This window comes from Talpa occidentalis, unplaced genomic scaffold (assembly GCF_014898055.3).
Source record: "Talpa occidentalis isolate TD23 unplaced genomic scaffold, MPIMG_talOcc4v2.1 talOcc4.9, whole genome shotgun sequence".
In the NCBI taxonomy this organism is placed as follows: Eukaryota; Metazoa; Chordata; class Mammalia; order Eulipotyphla; family Talpidae; genus Talpa; species Talpa occidentalis.
In genome coordinates, this window is record NW_023605305.1 from 80,830,483 (window position 1) to 80,857,375 (window position 26,893).

At 43.0% G+C, this 26,893-nt stretch overlaps 1 protein-coding gene across 6 annotated transcripts in view; it reads left to right on the plus strand.

Annotated features, from left to right (window-relative positions):
• The first annotated feature begins 11,735 nt into the window (after positions 1–11,735).
• Positions 11,736–26,893, plus strand: part of POGZ (pogo transposable element derived with ZNF domain) — a 51,031-nt gene continuing 35,873 nt past the window's right edge. The window contains exon 1 of one of the 6 annotated variants that reach the window (XM_037500936.2): positions 11,736–12,080. Coding sequence is in view for 1 of the 6 variants with exons in the window: in XM_054691360.1 (XP_054547335.1) it covers positions 12,974–13,011 (38 nt within the window). In the remaining 5 variants the exon portion in view is untranslated. The other 5 variants (XM_037500931.2, XM_054691360.1, XM_037500932.2 and 2 more) reach the window with 5 other exon arrangements.

The window sequence follows — 26,893 nt, forward strand, 5'->3', positions numbered from 1 at the left end:
AAGGAGGGAAGCCAGTGTTTTTCAGTCCGGAGGAATAATGGGGGGAGGAGAGGGAGGGAAGGTCATTATCTGTGTGTCCTGACCTTTCCTCTCCAGCCTTATTTTTTCCAAGCAAAATTCTCACTTTCATTTATTACTGAACTAACCAACTAGCATAGAAGCCTAGAAACAAAGAGTAAAATCATTTCCTAATAAAACAAGTACAAATATTATGACTTTTTCAGCATGATATAGCCAGATGCCAGGGACCTTGACACAGCATGTGTGTCATCCCATGTGCAATTCCTTGCAGACAGAACTTGACTCCTCTCGATGTCTCCTCTTGGGATTGTACCTGATTTTTTTCTAAGATTTATTTATTTATGCATACAAGAACTGAGGTACAGGCCAGAAGTGTGGGGGGTGAGAGGATTCACCAGATACAGAGTGGGGAGCAGAACAGGCAGATTGACTGAAACACATTGCTGAGGGGAGCAGCGGGTGAGACAGGAGGGGTCTGCTATGCCATGTGGGGCTCGAACTCTGTGCTCCAGTGGCTGCAGATTGCTTCATAGATTGCATCTTAACCCCTTGCACCACCAGGGAGGCCCTTGACTTTTTTTTTTTAAGATTTATTTATGCATATAAGAACTGGGGTACAGGTCAGAGATGCAGGGGGTGAGAGGATTCACCAGAGACAGAGTGGGGAGCAGAACAGGCAGATGTATGAAATACAGTGCTGAGGGGAGCAGCAGGTGAGACAGGAGAGGTCTGCTGCACCATGTGGGTTGCTCCCTAGCCAGGTATCAAACTCTTGCTGCAGTGGCTGCGGACAGCCTCACAGTGCTGTGTCCCAACCCCTGCGCCACCAGGGAGGCCCTGCACCTGATTTTATTAACAGCTTTCATCCGAGGTCCCTGGGGAGTGAGGTGAACCTGCTTTTGTCTCTTTGCAGGGGAGATTCTGCTTGATCCTCAGGTCTTATGAGAGGACATGGGGAGGAACAGTCTGACCTGATAGCACAGAAAGGGAGATGAGCAGGAACCTGCTCTCCCTTGGGCCACTCTGAGGGGGCCCAGTGCACTCTGAGCCTTTTCCGGTGTCACACATCAGATGAAAGCTCAAGGAAACTGCATCAGCAGGAAGCCCCAAAGTCTAGCTTACCAGGGTGCTGTCAGTGAGAGCCATGATGGCCAAACATCTGGCTGAGGAATTTGTTGAGGGGGTGATCTTAGTGGGTTAGGGGCACCCTGCAAGAGTTGGACGGCAGAGTGAACCACCCCTCTACCACCACAAGCACAGAGTCTCGGGCACACTGTAGTGGGATCTGGAGAATCAGAGAGCTGAGGGGGTGTTGAGGGAGTACAACCCAAGTGAGGCCAATTCATAGGCATAGCCACACAGTCTTGCACCACCGATTCCAGCTGCAAACTCCAGCAGGAGAAGCTGTGCCCAGAGGGACAAGGCACAAGGCCCCAAAGTCTGAGGAGTCAAAGGACACCACTTTTGAGGGTGTGGGGGTGTCTCTGGATTTTTTCTTGCTTAAGCTTTGCTTGTCCCCGGATACTCTAGAAGAAAAAAGGGGTGACTGAGATTGCTGAGAAAATTGAGTGTGACTTTTCTGAATACATGAGTGTTACCTAAAGGGATCATTTAAATTCTTTGATGTTAGTTAACATTTTCTTTAAATATTTTTAAAAGATGATAATGAAATATTTAAATTACAAGAAATAAGACTATAAGGAATCTATGCACCTATCACCCAGTATCAAACATTGCTAATACAGGTGAAACTTAGAGAATATTGTTCCACAAATGCCACTTTTATTAGGTAGAACTATATGAAATTGCCCAAAATAGATTTTTTAAAAACCTCCCATTAATTTTATATGATTCAACTTTAATATTTTATTTAAAACTTATGGGTTTAATTAATGCCATGATCATTCTGTTGCCCACTTGGAATGCCTTTTTCTTTCTTTTCCTTGGTTATCCACATCCTACCCATACCTCTAGATGAAATCTGAGCTCCATTCCCTTCAACAAGTTTCAACTGAAGATTTAAGATGGCATAAAGCTTCCCTTTCCCTTTCCAGAATGTACTCTCTGTCACACAGGAGCATCATTTTCAGGTTATATTCTTTAATCATCTGAACTACACACAAATTAGCACATGGCAATATTATGTTACCTGTTATGGTGTTTTTTATTAACTAACATGTGGAAGAAATAATAGACTTTTACTAAATACTTGGCAGATTAAAGAAAATAAACTACTTATTCTTAGAAGTTAGTCCAGCAATTTTATAAAAGATGCTTGAGTCCAGCAGAAGAGCGAAAAAGACACTTCTCCAAAGAAGAAATGCAAATGGACAAAAGGCACATGAAAAAAAATGTTTAACATCACTAATTATCAGGGAAATGTAAGTCAAAACCATAATGAGACACCACCTCACACTGGTGAGAATGGCACATGTTAAAAAAAAAAAAACAACAACAACAAATGGGAAAAAACAAATGCTGGTGAGGATGTGGAGAAAAAGGAGCCCTCTTACAATGCTGGTGGGAATGCAAACAACTGGTCCAGCCACTATGGAAAGCTGTGTGGAGTTTCCTCAAAACACTAAAAATGGATCTACCTTATGATCCAGTGGTTCCATTACTAGGAATCTACCTAGAGGTCACAAAAAACACTTATTCAAAAGGGAACCTGCACTCTTATGTTTACTGCAAAACTATTTACAATAGTTTTAGAATATAGAAATAACCTAAATGCCTCATAATAGATGAATTGATCAAGATTTTGTGGTATATATATACACACACACACATAATGGAATACAACTCAGCAATCAAAAAAGATGAACTCATGCCATTCGTAGTAACATGGATGGAGTTGGAAGGGGTTATGCTAAGCAAAATAAGTAAGAAGGTAAAAGAAAAATATCAAATGGTTTTACTTCTAGGTGGAACATAGGCACACTGAACAAAGGGTCAGGAAAAAGACAAAACTTGCAAGCTGACCATAGATTTGAGGGAACCAGCAAGGGAGGGGGAGGGGGAGGGAGAGGGGTATAAGGGGAAGGAAGAGGGTAAAGCACAAAGGACAATGGTGAGGGCTTACAGGTGCTATGGTGGTGGGAGAACTATGGGGACTACACCTGATGGGAAAACAATGATGTAAGAAAATAAAAATAAATTTAAAAAAGAATAAAATAAAAACTAGGGGAAAAAAAGAGAAAAAAAAATTTGAGCCCAGGATCCAAATTATTTAGAAGAGGTACTATAAGGTGAGAAATCTGAGAAAGGGGGCCTCCCTGGTGACCTAGGGGTTGTCTCAGCACTATCAACACTATTGCCTGAGTTCCATCCCCAGCCAGGGAGCTACCCACATGGCACAGCAGACCTCTCCTGTCTTACCTGCTGCTCCCCTCAGCAGTGTATTTCAGTCAGTCTGCCTGTTCTGTTCCCCACTCTGCTCTGGTGAATCTTCTCATCCCCTGCACCTCTGCCTATACTCCAGTTCCATGCAAAAATTTAAAAACAAAAGAAATCTGAGAATCAGAATAGGGAAACTATCATCCATGAGTATAATCAAATTTTATCATGTCCCATAAACCTGTTTGTTATGGTATAGGATATTTTAAGAATTAATAAAAGTTATGGAGTAACTAGTGTAAGCCAGATACTGCGCTAGACATTTATATAAACTACCTACATTACAATAACCCTGCAATGCAGGTTGTACCAAGCTCTCCTCAGTCCTCCATACTCTTTCCCCATTCTTTTTTTCTTTTGACCAGCCAAAATTGTTTATTATGTGAGAATTTTACAAACATCACTAATATTAGCAGTAATTGTGGAAACTGGAGAGTATTGTGCCTTCTCCAAGAGGCAGGCTAAGAACTACCAGTGCAGTGTGACTGTGGCCCCCAGATGTCAGCCCTCACACTTCCCTGAGCTTGCAGACTTTTGGTGATCCATTGGGTGTCAGGATTTCTTCTGACAGCTTTATGGACTGCATCCATGAGGAAAACCTGAAAGAATTTGTAAGCGGAGTCTTCGCCAACTCAGTAAGAATTCAGAACTCTCAGAGCCCCCCAGTAGCATCCAGTTTTCTCCTCCGCAAGAGAGTGAAGGCTTCAGCTGGTTCATGCTGTGAAGCAGGCTTGCCTTAGGTTATACCTCGTGGAACTGGATATTTGCCCACGTGAATCTGATCTATGACATAACCTTTTTTGGCTTTATATCCCAGTCTGTGTGCTTTGCAGGGTCAGGTTAGTGGTGGGGGCCCTGTGGAGCAGTGCTGAGAGCTTGCAGTGGTGCTGCCCACAATGCACACTCAGAAGAAAATGCATCACATTGGACTGATTCTTCCTCACGGCTCCTGGATCTACTTTTAAACCCATCCTGGCTTCTGCCCCCACCCCCATCCTCATCCATTTTTAAAAAATATTTATTTATTTATGCATACAAGAACTGGCATACAGGCTAGAGGTGTGAGGGGTGAGAGGATTCACCAGAGACACTGGGAAACAGAAAAGGCAGATCTACTGAAATACACTGCTGAGGGGAGCAGCAGGCAAGAGAGGAGAGTTCTGCTGTACCATGTGGGTAGCTCCCTGGCCAGCTGGAGATTGAACTCATGCTGCAGAGGCTGCAGATAGCTTCACAGTGCTTTGCTTAACTCCTTGTGCCACCAGGGAGGCCCTGTGTCCCCATTCTTCACTAGAAAAGTGTTCTTTATATAATCTATATGCCAATATATTAGTCAATATAGTTAGGCTATTTTGAATGAACAAATCAATCCTGGAATTTCAGTGGCTTAGCGCACAAAGTGCTGTTATTGTTGTTCTGGTTAAGTCCAGTGTCTACTGGGCAACTCACTAGTTCAGTTCTCCTCCCTGGGGTGACTCAGGGATCTAGGCAGCTTCCATCTTATGGTTTTACCATCTCGCTAAATGGGAAGAGATGAGTCACACCAGCCTTTATATGCTCTGGACTGGAAGTAACTACTTATACTCACATTCCCTTTTGCCAGGACTCAAACGTGGCCCTACCTCATACAGCTCCCAGGGAGGCTGGGAAGTGTAGAGAGCATGAGTATTTTGTGAGCCACAGATGAGTCTGGTGAAGTAAAGCCAGATATCCCAGGAGAGTCACTATATTTGCAGAGTTGGGAGGAATCACAGACAACTTCCTCAATTCCAGTGATATCAATTCTAGTGCCCAAGGTAGCTAGAGCATCTGATAGTCTTTTAGGTCTTAGAAGTTCCTGGAGCGTCCCAGATATTGAAGAACATCTTGGGCAAAAACAAAGGAAGAAATAAAATAATAATAGTAATAATAATTATAGGTAAATAATAATAACATGAAGAAGAATGAGAAAGAGAATGTGAAGGAGGAGGAGGAGGAGGAGGAAGCCGTGGTAATAGCAGCAACCACCACTCATAGGAGGGACAAGAATCTCCAGTTCTTTATATGTTCATATACCTGTTGAGAGGAATATCCTTTTCCTGGGAAGACAGGAGATGAAGCATCTTGTCCAGTGAGCCCACAGCCTGAGGTTCTTTCCCTGGGGTTCATGCATAGGCACACAAATTGGCGCCATGACTCAAAGTGTTTGCACAATTTTGTGTAATATGTGCAAATGTGCATTTTCTGGGCAGATAATCTGGAGTTTTCATAGAGATTTTCAAGGGGCTCATAATGCAGAAAAGGTTAACTTTTCGAGGTATAAGGTATGAGGTATAAGGTATCCAAATAGTCTAGGTATAAAATATCCAAAGGGGAGAAGAGGCGATGAAGACTGCCAGGAAGCAGTGTGTAGGAAACAGGAGACTGATATTCACACCTTACTCACAATATTTACATAATAATGCATTTACATGCAAACTGAAAAATGAGAATTATTTCCTGGATGAAGGCTAAGTAACTTTCTTCCTATAAAATAATTTAAAATGGGTGAATCTTGACATTTTCACATTTTCAAATTTTAGTACCATTATGTTTCAGGCAATATAAAAGGCATTAAAAACCAATCCTTGGTTGTCATAGGAGATGTCCTCCTTCCTGGGTCTCACTCCTGCTGCATGTATTCAGCAAGAAGAGACCCAAAGGGATGTGACCACTTATCTACACTAGAAATCTTTAAAACTTAGTGCTGGAGGATAACTCAATTTCCTCATCTATAAAACAAATACAGTAAGTCCTCAACATCATGCATAGGTTCTTGAAACTTCGATTTTAAGCAAAATGATATATAACAAAATCAGGACCTGGAATAACACGATTTCATTCAACAATACCTGGAACTTCTATTTTCTCACCTATGCTATAACAAATTGAGTTGAATAAAACCATGTTATTCAGGGACCACCTGTATATTAATCCTGATGTTCTTCAAAAGAATGAATTGGTACGTTGTTTTTTTTTTTTTTAAAGATTTATTTATACAAGAGCCGGGGTACAGTCCAGATGCCAGGAGGGTGAGAGGATTCACCAGAGACAGAGCAGGGAACAGAACAGACAGACTGACAAAATTCACTGCTGAGGGGTACAGCGGGCAAGACAGGAGGGTCTGCTCACCATGTGGGTTGCTCTGAGGCTGGCAGGGATCAAACCAGCACTGCAGAGGCTGTGAACAGCTTTACAACAGCTTTACAACGCTGCGCTCAACCGCCTGTGCCACCAGGGAGGCCCCTGAATCGCTAAGTTTTTTTTAAAGTCATATATGTGTTCTGGAAACTATCCACGACTATAATAAAATACAAACACTTAAATAGAAAAGAATGTATCTTAGAGAAAAAAAGAAATTTTAATTGAATTTTACTTTGCAATCTATTATGATGAACATACCTCTTAACAAGTGTCTATAAAGTAATCCAATTCATTTTCCGTGACTCAGTTTAGTTAGTTGATAATCCCTACCTGCTCAACTCTGTAGTAACAACCTAGAAATAACAAGTATTGCATTGCTTCTGCATGTCTCTTAATATTAATTTAATTCAAATGTTAACTAAATTATTGTTTTCCATGAAGTCATAAAGCAATTCACAGTGAGGTCTTGGTGACTGGTGGAGTTATGGCTCATGCATTTCTTGTCAAATATATTTCGAAACCTTCAATTACTTTTTACTGTAAGTTAATTTGTGACTCTTCTTTTAGAAACCTAGTCTGAAAACCTCACTATTTCTTACCTTTTATTGGGGAAAGTCCTCAACTTCTCTATACATAAAGAGATGACAAATAATATTTCTCATTAAAATGCAGCAGCAGCCTCTAACTACCCCATTTTCCACTGGTCAAACACAGAGCTTCACTTGTCCTTTGCTCACGACAACTCAAGGCATTTCAGGATCCTCCTTTCCACCCATATGTGTTGACTTCTCTTGACCCCCAAACTCAATCAACAATCAGACCCATTTAACAATCAGCTGCTAATCATCCTGAGCTATAGGATGCTTAGAGTGTGAAAATTTCTCCACTGTTTTTCTATCTCTCATGTCTTCCAAAATGAGCAGTACCTCTGAGTTCCTGGTTTTCATCACCCTCAGTGTATGTTGTAAAGAGCGGGAGGTTTGTTTTTAAGGAAATCTGGCTTCGTGCCCTGTGAAGATGCTTTCTGCCCAGACTGATCTCACAATCCTCTCCACACCCCACCCCACAAGTACTAGTCAGCAGCACACTGGACCTGAGCAGTCACTGCTGGTTCTGTAGATTAGTGAAATCACATTGAAGGGGCATCTATGACTCACAACTTTTGAAGACATGCTGAAATCGTTTGTCTGTCTTCGCACTCTCCAGGCTACAGGTGGTTCTAATTTTCAACTCGTGGCAGAAACCATACGCCATGGAAGCATGGAAGTATTTCCATAAACTGTAGAAAAGAAACACTCTCTGGCTACCTTGCTGTGAAGTGCCCAACTTGGGACTCCCATTAACTTTTTTTTTTTTTTTTAAGATTTATTTATTTGTTTGTTTGTTTGTTTATTTATTTGTTTATACATACATACAAGCACTGGGTACAGTCAGAAGCGCCGGAGGGTGAGAGAATTCACCAGAGCCAGAGCAGGGAGCAGAGCAGGCAGAAGGACCGAAGTACACTGCTGAGGGGAGCAGCGGGCGGCAGGAGAGGTCTGCGCGCCATGTGGGACCCTCCTCCAGTGGCCGGGGAGCAGCCGGGGATGGAACCGGCGCTGCAGAGGCTGTGGGCAGCTTCGCAACCCAGTGCTCAACTGCTGCGCCACCGGGGAGGCCCCTCATTAACTTTTGACCCTTTTTTCCTTTTGGAAACCCATATGGAGAGGATTCCATTTTTCTAAGTTAGTTACGAAGACCAACATCAGCGCCCAATTTCTTCAAAATAACCAACTGGATTGACTTTCAGATCCCTCTCCAATGTGTTATAGAAGCACATGTGAATTTATTTCTAAGAATTTGAACCAGGTTATCTGTTCTGCTGCTTTTGCTTCTCATTATTTTCAAGATGGTTCAAATACAGAGACTGCAGCTATTCAATGCAGGAAGCTGTGTGTTGGCTGATGAGAGCATAATGTTCCAACACTGTCCAAATTACTGTGGGCATTTCCTCCTCAGCACAAGGAGTACGCGTCTGGAAACGGGAGTGCTAACTTCATAGTCTTATTTGAGATGCTGCTCCACTGTCCCAAGGTGGTAGAGTTTTCTTCAAATCCTCTAAAGAGGATTTTATATATATTTGAAAATGTCTCCACCCCTGATTTCTCCCAGCCAACATTCAGCTGTTGCTGAATCCTCCCAGACTGTGGCATAGATGGGACACTTTTAAAATGTCAAAGAACTTACTCCATCCCCTGATTCTCTGTTGGTCTTTATTCTTGTTTCCTGAACTCTTTCTCGAAGCTTCTGCGAAACTCCCAGTTTAACATTCAGCACCATATTCTTTTTTTATTTCTTTGCAGCCGGCATAGCACCAGCAGTCACACATTTTCGTTAGCCACTAGGGGTTAAAACTGTCCCCCAGAGCACAAGATAAATTATAGGCCACAGAGAAGTAAGCATCACCCCACAGAGCTCACTCAGCTGAACTAGTGAACTCCATAACTCCCACCCCGGTCCAGGCCACCAGGCTCTCTCAACAAAATTACTGCAATAGCTTCCCAACTGTTCTCCTTGTGTGTCTGCCTTTGCCCTCACCAGTTATTCTCCACAAGCAGCCAGAGCAATCCTTTAAAAACATACATCAGATGATGTCATTCTTCAGCTTAAAAATCCTTCAATGATTTCACTTTTGTTAAGAGTAAAACCTGAATTTGGCTTGACTTTCTTCGAGTCTTTGGGCAAATATCACCTTAATGATGAAGCCTTCCCCAACCACTCCCCTTAAAATAACAACTTCCTGCACCACATTCCCAACTTCCCCTCTTGTGACCTTTCCCCAGTCACAGCACCTATCACCATACCACTTATTAGACATTTATTTATATACTGTATGGCAGGTTGTATTTTCCAAGATGGTCACAAGATTTCCCATTCTTCATACTTTTCTTACAGTGAAATGTTCCTACACCTCCCTTTGAAAAGTGTTCAACACCCACCTGGAATCAAGGTGATGGAACTGTGAAGTAGGTGATGCTATTTGGCTGGGTCACAAAAAGCCACACACCTCTGCCTGGTTATCAGGGGTGAGGGGTTACTAAATCTTTGTACTCAGCCGCTATGATTTGAGGAAGCCCAGGCCATGTGGAGAGGCCAACAGCCAAGCTGTTCTGGCCAATGATCATTATCATTTTTCAAACCTATGAGGAAGCTTTTGAGATGATTCAGCCCCTGTCACTTCTTTAGAGACTCTGAGTGAGATCTGCTTAGTTTAGTCTAATCATCTTCCAGAGTCATTAGAGATAATAAAAAAGTTGTTGTTCTAAGCCACTGAGTTTTGGGGCCATCTGCTATTCAACAATAGATATTGGAACAATTGCTTATATGTTTATTGTCTATTTCTCCCCACTAGACTCCAAGTTTCATGAGTCCAGGGATTTTGTTGTTGTTGTTGTTGCTAAAGCCCCAGTATCTGGCATATAGCAAGCACTAAACAAATATTTGTTGAATGAATGGATGGACATAGGATTCATTTTCAGTATGTTATGAAATGGATGATGTGTATTGGTCAACAGTGTACAGTGCAATCTCTTGACTACACCTCATTGGTAGGGGTCGTAAGTTGGCACTCAGGTAATGAAAAATTGTATTTCAATAAGAGCATTTCAGAGTCAAATACATTATATTGAATTACAATAATTATGTTAGGAAAGCATAAAATAGGATTAGATATTCATGTAGGGTTTGTCTTTTGGTGACTGATGCCATAATTCTATCATGGACTTTTCCAGATAAGGGCTAGAAAGACTTCAGGAGTATTTTCAGAAGGATTAGTCATTCTTTTAGTTTAATGAAGTTCTTCCTTAGAAAACCTAATTGAAATCACTCACATTTTGGGTATGGAATGGGATGATGCAGAATGAAAATGGGTGGTAGCACAGTGTATGGATGTGTATATGCATAATTTGGAATTCTGACTTCCTCTGTGTATTTTCATAGTTTGGCGGTTTGAATGGAATGTGTACATAAAAAGAAGGAATAGGGGTCTCCCGGTGGCATAGCGGGTTGAGCACAGCGCTGTGAAGCTGTCTGCAGCCTCTGCTGCACGGGCTCGATTTCCGTTGGGCCAGGGAGATTCCTACATGGTGGGGCAGACCTCTCCTGTCTCGCCTGCTGCTCTCCTCAGCAGTGTCTTCGGTCCGTCTGCCTGTTCTGCTCCCCGCTCTGTCTCTGGTGAATCCTCTCATCCCCTGTGCGTATGGTCTGTACCCCAATTCTTATATAAATAAAAATCTTAAAAAAAAAGGAATAAATATGGTCACGATCACCTCAATCTTGTACAAAGTACTTCGATTCAGCACTTGGTTTGGAGCAAATGTTTGTGTATTGCTTAATAAGCCAAAAAATTTCTCCAATAGCCAAGGAAAATATTAAGATTTCATCATCCTCTCAGAAAGCAACAAAGCACAACATTTCTTAGCTACCTGGAAAAGTGGTTCATGACAGGTGAGTGGTCTTGAATGGGCGGATCCATTTCTTTGGGTCAATCCAGCTCAGCCTTGGAGCAAAAAGGATGGATGTGCAGTTTATGGTTTCTCACCGTTGACGATCTCTGTTGAGTCTATTCACCCTTTTCTCAAAGCAGTTTCTATACAAGAATGACTTTGACAAGCAATAAGGTGACTTCTTTCCCGAATCCAAAAGGGTTCAGGGTCCAAGTGGCCTTTTTAAAGTTAAGACCACTACCATCAGGCCACTGGGCTCAGTTTCTCTTGAGGAAGAGTATGTGCCATTTTGCTGCCTTTGTTCCAATGACAGTTGTTGGTGCCATTGGGTCTCGCCATCTGGCCTGTGGCATGAGGTTCCCTTTGGATCAAGACACAAATCTTGAGTGCAAAGTGGAGAGATTCCCAAAATCTCCCTGCAAAGACCAGGCAAGAGAATTGGGAACTAGTCTTTGGAAATCCCATTTTTCTCATCAAAATTTAGATACTACTTCAGAAGCTAATTGTTCTTTTTTTCATTAAAAAAATGTTTTCCTTTATTTATTTATTTGCAGGCCCGGACAAACTTGACTAGAAAAGAAGCCCGGGCAGGGGTTAGGATGAGCCCGTGACGTCGCACTCCCGCCAACCAATCGCAAGGCTCCGAAAGGGGGAGGGCGGAAATGACGAGCCGTATCCCTCCGCGGGGCGAGAGGGTCGGTGGGGGGAGTCGGCGTCTCTCTCCCCCGCGCCAGCTCCCGTACACGGAGCCGCATTCCTTGGCCCCCCCACCCCCCTCCCTCGGGGCCCCCCCGCCCCCCTCGGGAAAAAATCCACCTCAAATCACTCGAACCCGAGGGAGGTTTCCTTTCACCCTCGGGGAGACGAGCTTTCAAACGGTTCCCTCTCCTCCGTCTCCCCCCAAGCCCCCGTCCCCTCCCCTGCTCCCACCCCCTTCTCCCGGCGCCGGGTGCAAGGTCCCTTTAAGGCGACGGCGCCTTCCTCGGGTCAGACTACCGGCGGCGACGACCACGGGAGGTGAGTGAGCGAGCGAGCCTTCTCTCCCCACCCCCTTCTCCCGGGGGTTCCGTTATCTTTTCGCTCGGCGAGGCGTTCCGAGGCCAGACAATGAGAGGGGGATGGGGCGGGTACGCGAGGGGTGGGGGCGGGGGCCCGGTGGCGCGCGCCCCCGCCCCCCGCGAGTGGCGGCGCGGTCGGCGGCGGCGGGCGTGGGTCGCGGCGCGCGTGCGTGTGCGCGCGGGGATGTGTGCGTGCGCCCCGGGGCCGCGGGAGTCGCGCGGCGGGCCCGGCCGGGCCTGGGAGGCCCCTGCCTGCTGCCGCCGCCCCCGCCCCCTGGCGCCCGCCGCGGCGCGCGCGCGCGCACTCGCGCCCCACGGCCCCGCACACACCCGACGTTCACACGCACGGCCGGCGCGAGGCGTCTCGGAGGAGTGGGCGGGCGCGGGCGGCGGCGGCCCGCTGGGAAGGGGCGGGGGTGCGGGCGGCGGCGCGACGGCGGGGCGCGGCGGGCGAGGGGCGAGGCCGCGCCGGGAGGAGGGAGGGCGGGCGGGGGGACGTCCCCCGGGGTGGGGGGGCCGGGCCGGCGCTCCCCGCCCCCACCCCGCCGCGCCCGGGAAGGAGCGGGGCGCTCTTTTTGAGCGCGGGCCGGGAAATGAGTGATGGCTGAGCGGCCGCCCGGCGTTATGTAACCGCCGCCGGGGCCAGCGGCACGGCCCCGGCCGCGCCGCGCCGCAGCGCCTTGGCGAAGTCTCCTCCCTCGGCGCTCACGTTTTAGGATGGCGCCGTGATTTGTAAAATGGGTCGCGGCGGAAAACTGTTATTTTCTGGTGGCTATATCCTGCCGCGCTGGGCGCCATGTTTCTCCCGGGGACTATTTCCCCTACGTTCCTAGCACCTGCGGACCAGGAGGGATGCCCGGGGCTCACCTGGCCTGGCGCCTCGCTTCGAGGTAGCCTGCCGTGCCCTCCCGTCAGACGCGGGGGTTCCTCGAACTCTCAGTAGCGCCGGACGGTTCCCTGCTCTCTTGTTCTGGACATTCTTAGCTCAGAAACAGGTAGAGGTCTCAGGACAGTCTTGTATGTCGTTTCGCCCGGGCTCCTTTTCGAGGTGGACATTGATGCACAGGTGTGCCCTCTCGAAACAGCAGGTCTGCTCGTTGCAGGCTAGACCAGCCCTCGCTGCTCTGTCAGACACCTGCCACCTGAACTCAAAGCCCTGTACGAATGGAGTTTTTTACTTTAGAAAGAATTTTGTCATCTAAACGAAGGGGGAACGATGGGGATGGGGGGTGTGTATCTTGGCAAATGGCATTGAATTTCAAGACCCTTTGCCTCTGTGACTAGGAATTGGACTGTCAGTTTGAACCACCACGTTGCACAATCTGCTTGGTTTTAGGGGTGCATTAAAATTTATGTACCTTGGACGTTGCTTAAAGTGCAGTCTGGGGGCCTTCATTCTCAGATTACTTTGCGTTGGGAAGGGGCACTTCACCACAGCTCTCAGTTGAGACCAGTTAAGATAACCACCAATATTGAGAATTCTTGGTCTAGCCAAAAGTGCTCAAATATATTCTTAAAACAGAATGAAGTAGCGGTCCATGCCCTTGATTTCCTTTTCCTTTTCCATGATTAGTCATAACAGAGCAGCTATGTTGGTGTTGTATCTGACACTAAAGAACCAGAAGGAAGATTGTACAGGTTAGTTTCCACCACCACCCTGAGCCAGTGATAACATTTAGGAAAGCAGTTCTCAAAGCATGATCCCTGGCCCGGGCGAATCCCTTGAGACCCTTTAAGAAGACTGGGGACGTCATAACTATTAGCAAAATAATACCAATACCCTATGTATTTTTTACCACTGATATTTGAAAGCTGATTGTCCAAAAGCAACGCTGGATAAAAACTAGTGTGGCGCCTTAGCACAAAGCAAGGCAGTTGCAGGACATTCTGCTATACTTACTTGAGAATGTCCTTGATAAAGCAATCGAAATAATTTTATTAACTCATTGCTTATGAGTACAGATTTTAAGAATATGTGACCAACTGTGAAGTGTATGTAAAGCTTTTATGCTGCCTAACAAGGTCTGGTCATTGTCATAACAAAAATACTTGTCAGATTGCGTTGTATTGTCTGTTTCAGGGAATACCATTTTTCCTTGGGTAATGATTGTCTTGAATGGTTGGTGAATGTTTTCTTGAAAATGAATGACTGACTTCAGCTTGTCGCTTCGAGGAAAGCAACTGATGGTGTTTGTTGCCAATGATAAAAAATAGAGTGAAAATTAGAATTTTTAAAAAGTTGACACGTTAAGCTTGACAGTTTAAAAGTGCTGAAAAGACTTCTTATGGCATCACTGTTATGACACGTGTGTGCCTGAATGATGAAAGTGTCCACATTTGGAAGGCTGGTATAGCTCAGTTAATCCACGCACAACCCCCCCCCCCACATCAGTGCATGATGTTTCAAAATCACCATAGGTAAAAGTCCTTTCAAAAATGCAAGACGGACTGGTGGGTTTTAATGTAACAATGTGCGAAAGATTTTATTGGTACGGTTTTAGAGTCTAAGATGCAACTCTTCAAGAAACTACCTTTTGTTGGGTTTCAGGATTGTTACCTGAAAAGACTTTCAGAATGTTGCTCCCCTTTCCTACTGTGTGAAGCCTGATCATCTTTACCTACTTAATCCAGACAGTTTACAGAAAGAGTGACTGCAGAAGTGGATGTGAGAACCCAGTCCTCTTTATCAAGCTAGACATGAAAGATTTAGAAATATGTAAAGGAATGTTACATTTGGAGGGAAAGTAGTCGTTTTTAAATTGAAAATGTTATTTATACTAACATGATGGGTTTGTTGTTTTTAAATGTATTGATAAGTATTTGACTTTTTGTTTTAATTTCTAATATGGTAAATACCAGCAGATATAATCCATATAAATTGAAACTCCTCAGTGTCCTGGATAATTTTAAGAGTGTAAAGGGGACCTGAGACCAAGATATTTGAGATCATTCAGTGCTTCTGCTCTTGCGATCTAAATCTGTCTCCATGTAGTAATTTCTGGAGAATTTACAAATGGTACTTGGCATTAGTAATGGAAGTGGCAGTGAGTTGGGAAAGAATTCTAAAGCAGAAAAGCTTGGCTTGACTCTGGTTTGAGGGGGGGTCTGGAATATTTACTAACTGTAACATTGGGCACTTTACTCTCACTAAACCTCTGTTTTGACCTCATCTCTAAAATGTGTTTAGGACACAATTGTGTGATGTCATTGTGATAACAGAAGTAAAGTGTGTAATAATGCCTGATCATATCACAGTAAAATATACTTATTTCCTGATGTTTCAGTCTATTCTCCATATGTGTTCTTTTTCTTGTAGGCAAGAAATTCTGATTTAAATAAATGCTAGAGAGAATTGTTACCTTTGTCATAATATCAATATAACACTTTGGTAGACTCTTTGGTATTCTGGTTTGTGATATCAAGCCATATCTACAAAAACATTTTCATATACCTAAGGAGAATAGAAAGAGAAGGGAAATAGACTAATGTATTTCTGGTATTTAACTGAGGAAAATTGACGGGGTAGAAATGGAATTTAGATAACATGCAGTTGTTGGTGAAGAGAAAACTTTTCTTGGGCCTCCTGAACCCTTTAAAAATAATCTTGTTGGGCCTCCCCGGTGGTGCAGCGGTTGAGCGCTGGGTTGCGAAGCTGCCCGCAGCCTCTGCAGCGTCGGTTCGATCCCCGGCTGCTCCCCGGCCACTGGAGGAGGATCCCACATGGTGTGCAGACCTCTCCTGCCGCCCGCTGCTCCCCTCAGCAGTGTACCTCAGTCCTTCTGCCTGCTCTGCTCCCCGCTCTGACTCTGGTGAATTCTCTCACCCTCCCGCGCTTCTGACTGTACCCAGTGCTTGTATAAATAAATAAATAAATCTTAAAAAAAAAAAAAGAATCTTTAAAAAAAATTATTAGAACACACAAAGGAATATCATACATACATTAAAAAAAATAAAAATAATTTTGTTGCTTTAATTGTTTTAGGAAAGAGCACATAACTAATAGTTGGGTGCTTTTTGACATCAAATTTGTTGCCAGATAAATAGATTTTGTGTTGGCGAATATTAGGTTATTAAGACTATTTAAGAACCCGTTGTCCCTATTGTATATGAGCTGCTACAACAGTTAGATCCTGTGAGGGACAGAATGGGCCATGCAAGTCATAGGTAAAAGCTTTTTGTTGCAGATTTAATTATAGTTTTATTGCTGTGTTAAGTATTCATCCCTATCGGTTTTCTGAATTTCTTTGATTCAAAAATTGAGGTAACTTGAAAACAAACCTCCAGTTGTTTCTAGGATTATGAGTGTTTCTCAACCTGCACCAGGAGAGAGTGGCATTCTTAACTTTTTTTTTTTTTTTTTTTTTAAGATTTATTTATTTACACAAGCACTGGGTACAGTCAGAAGTGCGGAAGGGTGAGAGAATTTACTAGAGCCAGAGCCGGGAGCAGAACAGATTGATGAAATACACTGCTGAGGGGAGCAGCGGGCGCGGCAGGAGAGGTCTGCGCACCATGTGGGACCCTCGCCAGCGGCCAGAGAGCGAACCAGCGCTGCAGAGGCTGCGGGCAGCTTCGCAGCCCAGCACTCAACCGCTGCGCCACCACCGGGGAGGTCCGCATTCTTAATTTTTAAAAAAAATATTTCCTGGGCCTCCCTGGTGGCCTAGGGGTTAAGTCTCAGTGCTACCACAAAATGGCCCACTGTGACTGCGTGAGTTCCATCCCTAGCCAGGGAGCTAACCCACATGGTGTGGCAGACCTCTCCTGTCTCATCTGCTGCTTCCCTCAACGGTGTATTTTTTTTTTTAAGATTTATTTATTTATGTATACAAGAGCAGGGGTATAGACCAGAGGTGTGGGGGGTGAGAGGATGCACCAGAGACAGAGTGGGGAACAGAACAGGCAGACTGACTGAAGTACACTGCTGAGGGGAGCAGCGGGCAAGACAGGAGAGGTCTGCCGTGCCATGTGGGTTGCTCCCTGGCAGGCTGGGGATCGAACTCATGCTTCAGTGACTGCGGACAGCTTCATAGCTTGCGTCTTAACCCCTTGTGCCACCAGGGAGGCCCTCAACAGTGTATTTCAATAGATCCACCTGTTCTGCCCTCTACTCTGTCTCTGGTGAATCCTCTCACCCCCTCCATCCCCCCACCTTTGGCCTACACATCACTTCTTCTTTGCAAAAATAAATATATAAAACCATTAAAAACAAAACAGGCAAACAAAAAAACATTTTTCCGGTTCCAGTGTTCTATTTATCTTGACTCAGGGTATGTATTGGCAGTGAATTGAAAATGTTAGATTCTGAATCTTTCATTTCTGGAATTAGAGCTTTGAAAGAGCCAGGAAAGTTAAAAGAGTTCAGAGGTTCAAGAGTCAAATCTTGTCACAAGATACAAATAAAAAAATTATTACAAAAAAGTGTACTGACATGTTGTCTGTGGGATGCTTTTTTTTTTTTTTTTTGCTGCTTTTAAATAACAGGTTGTTTGTAAAGGATCTCTTTGTATCTTGCATTTTCAGTTATGCAGGCTTTTTCTGATTAGCTAATTATATAGGACCTGAGTATGGACTATCATATTTGCCGGCATATACCATTAATCCCCTTTTTCCTAGAAAACTGTGTATCTGGTACACGCGTATTATGGATGCAAAGATGAATGCCAAAGACTCAGAAGTCTGTGGGAATTACTAATAGCCCTGTGAGAGCTGCAGTGTCGAGTAGAATATAACAAAACTCATGTCCTAGCTCATAGCTATAAAGTATAAGCGTCAAATAGTTTATCAAGATGTGAAATAATGAATTAGTGGAAGAAGGCATTATTAATCTTATTTTACAGTACCACCTTGGTAGCCTACATAGCCCACCTTTGCTTCATTTTTTCCTACTATTTTAATTACTGTGCTGCATTTTAAGGAATGTGTCTATGTGAAAATTGATCCTAGAAGTAAGAATAAGGTAACAGATAATTCAACCAGGGCTACCAGTTTGACTTAGTAAATGTCAGTAAGGTAATGGCAGACAATAGTACAGTAGGTCTATTATCTAAGCAGTAACTCTCTGTTTTTCCTTGGGGGATATGTTCCAGGGCTTCCTCAGTGGATACCTGAAACTGAGGCTAGTACCAAAATCCTGTGTGTATATATATATATATATATATATATATTTTTTTTTTTTTTTTTTAAAGATTTATTTATTTATACTGGGGTACAGGCCAGAGGTATGGGAGAATGAGAGGATTTACCAGAGACAGAGCAGGGAGCAGAACAGGCATACGACTGAAAACACTGCTCACGGGAGCAACGGGTGAGACAGGAGAGATCTGCTGCGCCATGTGGGTCTCTCCCTGGCAGGCCGGGAATCGAACCTGCGCCGCAGAGACTGCGGACAGCTTCATAGTGGAGTGCTCAATCCACTGCGCCACCAGGGAGGCCCAGTTTTTGTTCTTTATGATAAATTTTAATTTGTAAATGAGACACAGTAAGACATGTAATAACAATAACAACAGTTATAAACAACATACTGTTACAAATGTTAAACGAGTGTGATCTCAAAATATTTTCGGGCAGTACTTGACTGAAACTCACATGGATAAGGGGGAGACTACTGTAGGTAGTTTTTCCCTTGAGCCTTAAAAAAATTTTCATTTTTATTGGGATAGAGTTGACATAAAATTGTAAGACATTTGGTGATTTGACATGTATACATTGTGTTAAAGTATATACATTTAATTAAATAGCACTTTCATCATCTCATGTATGTTTTTCTTTCTTTTTTTGATTTATTTTTATTTATGCATACAAGAACTGGGGTACAGGCCAGAGGTGTAGGGGGTGAGAGAATTCACCAGAGACAGAGTGGGAAACAGAACAGGCAGACTGACTGAAACACACTGCTGAGGGGAGCAGTGGGTGAGGCAGGAGAGGTCTGCTGCGCCATGTGGGTAGCTCCCTGGCCAGGGATCCAACTCCTGCTGCAGTGGCTGTGGATAACTTCATAGGTTGTGTCGTAACCCCTTGTGCCACTAGGGAGGCCCTGTATGTTTTTCTTTTCGTGAGAACTTTTACGTTGTGCTTCCTTATTAGTAAATTTTAGTTATGCTAATGTTATTAACTGTAAAACTATGTTTTTTCATTAGAACCTCAGGCCTTGCAGCTGATTCCCTCTGACTCCTTCCCCCCAACTTTTAAAGAAAATTTCATGAATGTGAAAAAGAATGCTGTAAGAAGCATCTACAATGAATCCATCAACTAGTTATGCTTTTTAACTTGATATATTTGATATCTATTTGATAGCTATTATAAAATAATACCTATATTTTGCTGAACTACTTGAAAATTGTAACACTTCTGTTAAATATTTCATGTATTTGATAAGAATAAATACATCCTCCCCTGCAACTCCTATACCATTATCTTTTCTAAGAAAATATAATTCCCAATATCTAGTATCAAGTATATAGTCATATGTTCCAGTTGTCCTCAAAATGTCATTTATAGTTTTTTAATGAAAAATTTAACCAGAGTCCAGTCAGTGAAGGCTCACACATTACATTTTTTACGTGTTACATTTAAAGAGATGTTGACATCTAGTTTTTTTACCCTACTAAGGTCTTCTCAGTATGTGGGTGACGTTGACATTTTTCAATTGTATTATTTTTATTCCGGTAACAATGGATTACACCACTGTATATAGATTGGTGTATGTTACAACACCACCCATGATCCTGCACCATATTCCATTGGGTTCCTCTCCCCCCCCCCCCCCTCCCCAGTGTCATTTCGGCTCTCAGATTTATAGGGTTTGTTTTGGCTTTGAGTTTCTGTTACTTGGTTGAGTTTCTCTTATTCCACATGTGTGAAATCATTCAGTGTTTGTCTTTCTCCTCCTATTTCACTTAGCTTAACCCCTTCCAGTTCCATCCATGTTGTCACAAATGACAAGTTTTATCTTTTTTTTTTTTTAAAGCTGAGTAGTAATTCATTGAGTAATATACCATGTCATCTTAATCCACTCATTGCATTGAGTACTTAGTTTGTTTCCATAACTTGGCTATTGTAAATAGTGCTGCAATGAACAATGGAGTGCATATATCCCTCCAAATTAGTGTTACTTAGGAGTGGGGTTGCTGAATCTTAAGGTTGATAAATTTTGAGAAACCTCCATACTGTGTTCCCTGGGGTCTGGACCAGCCTACATCCCCACCAACAGTGTACAAGGAAGTGCTCCCATACTGTCTCTTTGATATGAGGTGCCACTAGTCTTTTTGACATGGACCATTCTTCAAAGAATAAGGAGGTACCTAATTGTGATTTTGATTTGTATTTCCCTGATACGAATGGTGAACATTGTTTCTTCATATTGCCTGTTGATTTATGGTATGTGTTTGGAGAAGTGTCTATTTAGAGCCCCCCATTTTTTAATTGGGCTGTTTGTTGTTGTATGAGGTTTTTTGTAGATCTTAGATATTAGACCCTTGCAGACATGTGATATGAAAATATTTTCTCCCTCTCAGTAGGGTGTCTTTGTTTTAGTGATTTTCTTTTTTTTTTTTTTTAAAGGATTTATTTATGGATACAAGAGCTGGGGTGTAGGCCAGAAGTGTGGTGGGACTGGGGTTGGGGGGCTGAGAGGACTCACCAGAGACAGAGTGGGAAGCAGAACAGGCTGATCGACTGAAATACACTGCTGAGGGGAGCAGGTGAGACAGAAGAGGTCTGCTGCGTCATGCAGGTTAACTCCCTGGCTGGGGATCGAACTCCTGCTGCAGTGATTGAGGCTAGCTGAGACTTAACCACTTGTGCCACCAGAGAGGCCCTTTAGTGATTCTTTCACTGTATAGAAACCTTTGAGTTTGATAGAGTTTCATTTGTTTGTTTTGCTTTTGTTTCATGCTGTTGGAGTAGAGTCCCCAAAGAACATCACTGAAGTCAGTGTCATGGGAGTGTTTTGCCCATGTTTTCTTCTATGTATTTTATGGTTTCTGGTCTTACATCCAAGTCGTTAGTCCATTTTGAGTTAATTTTTGTCCATGGTGTGAGATAATGGCCTAGTTTCATTTGCATGTGGCTATCCAGTTTTCCCAACACCATTTGTTAAAGAGATCTTCTTTCCCCCATTTTATGCTCTTGACTCCTTAGTCATAAATTAGTTGTCCCTGCCAGTGTGAATTTATTTGTGAACTCTGGATTTTATTCTGTTGTTAATTTTGCCTGTTTTAATGCCAATACTGTAGCTTTATAGTATAATTTGAAGTCTGGGAGTGTGGTAACTCCATTCTTTTTTGTCAGAATTGCTTAAGGGTCTTTGTGGTTCTATTGAATTTCAGTAATTTTCCTTCTATTTCTTGAAAAATGCCATTGAAATTTATGTAGGTATTGCATTGAAAATGTATACTGCTTTGGTTAAGGTGGCCTTTTGACAGTGTTAAATCCATGAGCAAGGGATATCCATTTCTTTGTGTCTTCTGTGTTTTGTGGTTCTCATTATACAGATCTTTCATCTCTTTCATTAAGCTTATTCCTGGGTATTTAATTCTTTTTGATGCAGTTGTAAATGGGATTGTTTCCTCCCTTTCTCTTTTAGTTTGCTGTTTGTGTATACCGACTTTTGTATATTGATTTTGTAGCATGCCATTTAGCTATACTGATTCATTCTTCCTAGTAGTTTTACAGTGGTGTTTTTAGAGTTTTCTATGTATATTATCATTATCTGGAAATAATGGTAGTTTCACTTTTCTCTTCTAGTTTATATTTTTTTATAGCTCTTTCTTGCCTAATTGCTCTAGCTAGAACTTCCAATACTATGTCGAACAGTAGTGTGAGGTTGCTGCAGATTGCCAAGGGTATAAGCCTTTGGCACTGTAGCTGCTTGATGGAGTGATCTGCAGTCACTGGCTGGCCAAGGTAGATCAGGAGAGACTCCCCCAGCAATGCTCTCCCAAGAAGCCCCAGACTACAGCCACACCCTAAATCTGAATTCCGCTGGTTTGGTTGCCAGTGTAGGGGTGGTGGGGGGTGGTGGGGACAAATTGTGCTGGCTCCAGCCACAAGCAGGCACTGGAGAAGCTTTGGACTATGTAGTATTTAGTGTCCAGGGGCATGCCAATATCAAACAGGGGTTTAGCTGGTGCTACTTGGACCGCTGGGTCTAGCCTCCTGCGAGGTCATGCAGGGGAGGGGTAAATGTTTCTCTTGGTCACTGAAGCCAGCTCTTGTGTCCCTTGCTCAGCAGCCTGTGATCTCCCTGGGAGACCTGCACTGTCCAGCAGTAGTAAGTTGGTAGCTTCAGGGAAGCAGGAGAGCAAGTTGGGGAGATGTGGGTACTTCCTCTAACTCCCCACACTAGCTATAAGCAGGGATGTCCTTTATTCAGCAGGCTGTGCTCTCAGAGACTTGTACTTTCTGAATACATAAATTGGAACCCCACCTGGAGGTTGGGGGAGTGGGAGGGGGGATGAGGTGAGTGCCTCCCCCTAAACTAGTCCACCATCAAAGGTAGTGCAGGAGCCCCTTGCTCATCAGATTGTGTTTGCCTGGGAGGCCTACACACTCTGGTAGTAGTAGGGAAGTTCTAGAAATGGCTTTGGGGATAGGTGGGCAGGTCAGATAACACAGGTTTCCTTTGTTCTGCAGGCTGTGCGCTCAGGGGAAATTCAGCTTTCTGCTACCCCAACTGGGAGATTGCTCAAGGGGAAGGGACATTGACTTTTTTAAAAAGATTTATTTTATTATGGATTCAAGAACTGGGGTACAGGCTAGAGGTGTGGGTGTGTGTGTGTGAGAGAGAGAGGATTCACCAGAGACAGAGTGGGGAACAGAATAGGTGGATTGACTGAAACACATGGCTGAGGGGAGCACTGCTGAAATACACTGTGGGTGAGTCAGGAGAGGTCTGTTGTGCTATGTGGGTAGCTCGGGTAGCTCCCTGGCGGGCTGGGGGATAGCTTCATAGGTTGTGTCTTAACCCCTTGCACCACCAGGGAGGCCCCGGGACGTTGACATTTTTAAAAAGACCTTGTTAGTGGTTTTATCGAAACCTTATCTCACTTTTTCCTTATGGTGCTACTTACTCCTCTATTTTGTTATTTCCTATAAAGTGGAAGTGGAAGTGCTTGTTTTGATTCAGGTTCAACATCATTGTCAATGGTTTTCATTGTTTTTTGGTTTTGGCTTTTTGTAAAAGTGTAGTCCATAGACCAAACCATTGATGACAGGTAAAGTTTGGATTATTGGCTATCTTTTCTGTTTAAATTTATTAATATTATGACCTTTTTAACAGTGCTACTTTTCTAACTTTAAGTTCAAACATAACAAAAAAAGACTGATAAAGAACACAGAGTTTCTGTCATGTCATTTTGATTTATTGACCTCTGAGAAAATGATCCAGAAGTTGAAGGGGCAAGAAGAGCTTACACATTTAGCAAGAGACAGATTTATAGAGAAATTGTGAAGAGTCACATTCAGATATTTTAGTAACGGGGATTAGATGAATGGATTTTGAGAAATTATTTTCACAAAAATTATTCACCAGTTAATATTTATAATAATAATTAATCAAATACAATACTGACAATAACCATAATTTCAGAGGGTTAACATGATGTGCCATTTCTGTGAGGAGAAATTATGTACTTGGGCAAGAACACAAATGGCACAAAAGTTGTCAGATGTATATGAAGATACAGTGATTATAGGGTGAAACAAACTTGATGTATATGAATTTTATAAAAATGATTTTGCTGTATACGATATAATCACTTGAACAACTCATAGGAATCTTGACAGAGGATAAATATTTTTGAAAGAAATGATAAATTTTTCCCCCTTCAGAACATGTATTCAGTTTGATCAGGGTTTCTCAGTCTTAGCATTATTTTATTTTTATTTATTTATGCATGCAAGAACTGGGGTGTAGGCCAGAGGTGTGGGAGGAAAGGGGAGTAAGGTGAGGATTCACCAGAGACAGTAGGGAGCAGACAGTAGGGAGACAGTAGATCCACTGAAATATACTGCTGAGGGGAGCAGCGGGAGAGACAGGAGAGGTCTGCTGTGCCATGTGGGTTAGCTTCTTGGCCAGGGATTGAAATCTTGCTGCAGTAACTTGCAATAGCTACATAGTGCTAAGACTTAACCTAACCTTTTACCACCAGAGAGGCCACAGTCTTAGCATTATAGACATTTCTCTGGCTGTCTTGTGCATTTTAGGATGTTTAGCAACATCCTGGTCACTACCCATTCGGTAGATACCAGTAAAACCCCTCCTATCCCCCCCCTTTTTTTTAAGATTTATCCATCTGTGCACACAAGAACTGGGGTACAGGCTAGAGATGCGAGGGGAGTGGGTGAGAGGATTCACCAGAAAGTGGGAAACGGAACAGGCAGATTGAATGAAACGCACTGCTGAGGGGAGCAGTGGGTGAGTTAGGAGAAATCTGCTTCGCCATGTGGATTGCTCTCCGGCTGGCCAGGGGATCAAACTCGTGCTGCAGAGGCTGCAGACTGCCTTGCAGTGCTGTGCCCAACCCCTTGCGCCACCAGGGAGGCCCTCTATCCCCATTTTGACTACCAAAAATGTCTCCAGATTTTGCTAGATGTCCTCAGGGGTGAAATTGGCCCTGTGTTTGAGTATCACTGAGTTGGATAAAATCCAGGGGCATGCCTGACGGTTCCTTAGTGATGTTCTTTATGAATTAGGTTTTTCTCTACTGAAACTATGTATAGCTCTTAAATGCAGTCCCTTATGTAAATATGCTGCACTGTTAAATGATGCCTGGTATGTGCTGAGAACCCAGGGATATGAATTAGAGAAAGTTTAGTTCTATTCAATTTTATTGAAGACAGGTATGATTCTTACTTGAAAGTCAAGGTGTCATCCTTTTGCTTTAATTCTTCCGGTCCCCATACCCAAATTGCTTGGAAAATAATCTTATTAGCTATGTGTTATGGATAAAGTTTTTATGAGGAGTAATAGAGAATTTTGTTTGATGTCTTTGAAGTGATCTGTCACTTGACATTCAAAAAGGACAGTCTTTAAAAAAATAAAACAAACAGCTGCTTGCTAAGGGCTTGATTAAATACAATGTGTCCTCGTTGTTAACCTTTAATTGTCCTTAACATTTTTCAGCTGTGTAAATTATGCCTCTCAGGAAAATGATCTTGGCATTTGCTAGGGGAAGGGAAGGGAAAGGGGAACGCATGCAGTTGGGATAGGTGGAAGTTAGGAGAATTGTTTAATATAAGCTACAAGATTGCAACATCTCAAGTTTCAGGAGAAAGAATTTTTAAGTTTTTGAGTCAAATATTTATGAGCGTGTACATTTTTTCCCCAGTGATTTAGGAACACAATTGAAGATAGCTAAGTAACAGAGTTGATAACGGAGGTAATTTTGTATTTAAAATAAGCAAGGAAACCCATCTTGACTGTGGTTTTGAATATCATCCTCCATCAAAAGGAATCAGGGATCCTGGAGAAAGGACTGCATGTCTGTCCTACATCTGGGGCAGGAAATGTATGAGATAAACTGGGACCATCTTACTTATCAGGTGGCAAGGTTTTTTTAAAAATACTTCTTTTTTTTTTTTTATAGAGGCATGTTATTTATTTATTTATTTATTTACTTGTTTGTTTGTTTATACAAGCACTGGGTACAGTCAGAAGCGCGGGAGGGTGAGAGAATTCACCAGCGCCAGAGCGGTGGGCAGAGCAGGCAGAAGGACCGAAGTACACTGCTGAGGGGAGCAGCGGGCGGCAGGAGAGGTCTGCGCGCCATGTGGGGCCCTCCTCCTGTGGCCGTGGAGCAGCCGGGGATCGAACGGGGATCGAACCGGCATGGCAGAGGCTGCGGGCAGCTTCGCAACCCAGCGCTCAACCGCTGTGCCACCAGGGAGGCCCTAAAAATACTTCTAAGGATTGGTCAGTGGCACTTGGGAGCCAACTAAAGACATTTCCACTGGTGATAATAGGACATGTCACGTATCAGTAACGTTAACTACAGGGGATCAAAGCACATCAAGTATGTTTAAATATGTGGTAACATGAACATTTTATATATATATATAAAAGAACAAGCTCATTAATCACTTTGGGGAAATGGTACTGAACCAACATTGTTTTGAAATCAAGTAAATAGCAAGAGTGGGGAAAAAAGACATACTTTATAAACCATCACTGGGTAACCAAGTAGAAAATCTTTTTTTTTAATAGAACTGTTCCTTTCAATAAATGAATATGGATTGATTTAGAATGGTTGCATTCAGGCATTGAACGTGCCTTTTTTTTATGGAAGAAAACACTACCCTTGTGTGTAGTCTTGGAGGGCAAAAAAAAGAAGTTACGTTTACTCTAGTCATGCCTCTAAGATCCAACTGTTTCAGGATATACAGAGGACAGAGGCATGTGTATGTCATCAACAGTATCCAGGTTGTAGAACCATAGGAGGTCAGTGACCTGTTTCTTCAATTAGAATAATGTTATTTGGATCCAAATTCAAACAAACTTTAAAAAGCATGAAAACCTGAGAGAATTTGATTCAAGTTCTATCTTTTAGAGCTATATACCAAAATATGATATTAGAGACTTCAAAATAATCTGTGAGGCGGAGCATAGATGAAACAAGATTAGGTTTGAGTTTATAATTTTTTCTTTTTCTTGTAACTTCTTTTAAAGATTTATTTATACAAGAGGTGGGGTACAGGCCAGAGGCACAGGAGGGTGAGAGGATTCACCAGAGACAGAGCGGGGAACAGAACAGGCAGACTGACTGAAACATA